Source organism: Bidens hawaiensis, unplaced genomic scaffold (assembly GCF_021521415.1).
Source record: "Bidens hawaiensis isolate Kalapana, Puna unplaced genomic scaffold, B.hawaiensis_p1.1 tig00027754_1, whole genome shotgun sequence".
Taxonomy (NCBI): domain Eukaryota; kingdom Viridiplantae; phylum Streptophyta; class Magnoliopsida; order Asterales; family Asteraceae; genus Bidens; species Bidens hawaiensis.
Window position 1 is genome coordinate 165,583 of NW_027505104.1, and position 3,158 is coordinate 168,740.

Consider the following 3,158-nt stretch of genomic DNA (forward strand, 5'->3'; position numbering starts at 1 on the left):
GTTGTATGCGAAATCCATCTTTGTAGTTTAAACATCATTAAGTTTTAATTACTCACTTATCTTTCACAAAGCACGTTACCTATGACAAAAGACGACCTAGACCCAATCATATTCGTTAACAGACACCTACTTCAATTTTATCAAAGTCTTCATCTAATCAGCTTATTGATTAGTGATTACGTTAGCTAGCCATGTTTATTACACCTTGGAAGGAAAGCCAAGCGTCTACAAGTTTGAAAAGAAAAACTTATTGTTCAAAAGTAAACTAGCGAAAATAAATCAGAAATAACACAAGTTACTAAGGGTGTTTTTGTTTCACAGAATTCATGGGTATTAAAAGGAATTGGAATTAAAATCCCATGACATGGCATGTTCGTTTCGTTGGAATTAGAATTTTAATTCCAATTTTGGTGTGTTCAGTTCAAAGAATTGGAATTGGTATTCAATTCTTTCAAATTCCTTTAAATAAAGAGATTTCAAATCCTTTCAAAATGTGGAGGAATTCAAGGAAATTCAATGGAATCTTATCTCAATTTTTTTTAACGAGGACAACGAATAAAATATTTTAGTAATTTTAGATTTTTTGTATTAATTTATATTTGAATTATGAATTATTACTTTTGAATATTTTTTTGAGGGGTTTTTGATCTTTATAGAAAACCCATAAAAAATTCAAAAAAATAATACAAAAATCATAACGTAAAATGTAAATAAAAAAAAATATAAAAAAACTAAAATGTTTTCGCCGTTATCGTTGTTAAAAAAACAAAAAAATAAAAAACCTCTTTAATTTCTATTTATTTGTCAAATGAACACATTAAAAATGTATTTGGATTTCAATGCCCCCCCTCTTCGATTCCAATTCCTACATGAAATGTTTCCAAATTCAATTCTTTCAATTTTCAATCACATGCAAATTCCGATTCCAATCTCATTCGTTTCGTTGTTGTGAGGCATCAAAGTCACCTATAAAACTAAGCATAATGCAAGTAACAGTGACTGCATTTCAATATCAAAATGGAGAGTGTGATGGCATTAGCAAGGGCCCCATGTCCACCGTCACTATCCACCATCCGATTATCATCTTCAACCAGTTTTAACTTATCCTCACCTAAAACTAAAACCACCGTCTCCGCCACCAACCACCGTCACCTAGCTGCATTTCAATCACAGTCTCATCTCTTCTCCACTTCACTTACTCATGCCGTCAAGAACAAAACCCCGCGCATATTTCTTCCTCACTTGATGGCTTCCCTGGTTATTATTATTCTTACTGTTCATTACTTCAACCTAATTCGTTTAATTTCAGGAAGTTGAAGAATCCTACATTATGATTAAGCCTGATGGTGCTCAACGAGGGCTTGTATGTTTCCAATTAAGATTAGTTAGCTTCAATTTCTTGTTAATTGTTACAGTTTATAATCACAGGTTGGAGAGATAATATCTAGGTTTGAGAAGAAAGGATTTAAATTGAAAGGATTGAAGCTTTTTCAATGCCCTAAAGAATTGGCAGAGGTTTGTTTTCGGTCAACTCGGGGTTTTTTTATTATTTTTAAGAAGATAACTATTTTCATGTTTGGAGCATATATTATATAATCTAATTGATTGAATATTATAGGAGCATTATAAGGATTTGAGTTCCAAGCCTTTCTTCCCCAAGCTGATTAGCTACATTACGTCTGGTCCGGTTGTATGTATGGTAATATGATTATTCTTGGTGCTTTTGCATACATCTTTTTTGGCTATTAGAAGTTAACTGGATTACTGGTTTTGAATAAAGGCTTGGGAAGGAGTTGGTGTTGTTGCATCGGCCCGTAAGTTAATTGGAGCAACAAATCCGCTTCAAGCCGAACCTGGAACCATTAGAGGGGATCTTGCGGTTCAAACCGGAAGGTTATAATTTGGTCTCTTTTATGCAGTTATATGTTTTACTTTCTTGTTGAATAAGCTAACGTGGTTATGGTTTTTGGAACAGGAATGTGGTTCATGGGAGTGACAGTCCTGAAAATGGGACGCGCGAGATAGGTAAGGGCGAGTTGATCATGTTAGATGATATTTAGAAGGGTAAAATAGTAATTTAGTTTCGATTATGACGATGTTGTGTTTGTGTTTGTTTTCGTGACAGCTCTATGGTTCAAAGAGGGAGAATTAACTGATTGGGAGCCGGTTCAAACTCCTTGGTTGGTAGAATGATGAGCATAGAGGCATTCGGTTTGAAGTTCTTTTGCGGCTGATTAATGTATGAGATAAGATAAGGTTGTGCGACTGAACTACAGTTAATTTTGAGGTTCTTTTTACCTTGTAATTTTGTTGGACAAACTGATGGTATTGGTATGTCAATTTGAAACTGGTTTGAAAAGGGGCCCAAATAAAACAAATGAAAGTTGGAATTTGATTTTTTACTTACAATTTACAAATGATTTATAATTGTAGTTCAGATATGACTACAATATATAATGCAATATACATATTGTCCCATTCTTGACTTTTTTTAAGTTTTAGGTAACAAGCAGAAGCAATCCTGGCCATTAATCAATGGGTTGGCCATCATCTTAGCCATTTATTCTATCCGCCGTATTGTTTCCTTCATACATAAACAATATGCCATGCATTCTCCATGTGGATTCGAAAACAAGATGATAAAATATAGATTCCTAATGTTTCAGCTTCAACAATAACCAAAGTTTTGTTTGGTTTAGGATTTTATATAAAACTTTTGTTTCCATTGTACAATACTTTTACTTTTATAAGGGTTGTTGGACATAGAAACTATTCTTATGATAGCGATAATTGTTGCTACGAAAGTCCTAGTAGCTGGGGCCTGGCTCCTATGTTGGCTTGTAGCCTTGTAAGACAAGTCTGATCCAAAATGGTCTTTGCGGTTGTGATATGTTATTCAAATTCCATCCTTATGAGAGGATGGAGAGCTTGAAACAATATCAAACCTTTTAGAAGGTCCACGGGGTCAAAGCTCCTTTAACACTATGATTCACACTTTGTATTTGTATGCATATTCATGCATATCATAAGCAGGTATCTATTAGAATATAGAGAGCTGCAACAAAGACAATGGCTCAAAATGAAGTAAAGATCCTAGGACCCTATTCCGACCTCAGTTATGATACTGCAGATTCTTAATGTGTCTATATGAGCTCCGG

At 34.1% G+C, this 3,158-nt stretch overlaps 1 protein-coding gene across 1 annotated transcript; it reads left to right on the plus strand.

Annotated features, from left to right (window-relative positions):
• The first annotated feature begins 983 nt into the window (after positions 1-983).
• LOC143610733 (nucleoside diphosphate kinase 2, chloroplastic-like) lies at positions 984-2,388 on the plus strand. Its single transcript, XM_077085129.1, has 7 exons — positions 984-1,257; positions 1,310-1,363; positions 1,429-1,515; positions 1,619-1,699; positions 1,781-1,893; positions 1,976-2,025; positions 2,126-2,388. Exons 1-7 carry the CDS (start codon positions 1,018-1,020, stop codon positions 2,191-2,193), a joined length of 693 nt encoding a protein of 230 aa, XP_076941244.1. The 5' UTR covers positions 984-1,017; the 3' UTR covers positions 2,194-2,388.
• The last annotated feature ends 770 nt before the right edge of the window (positions 2,389-3,158 follow it).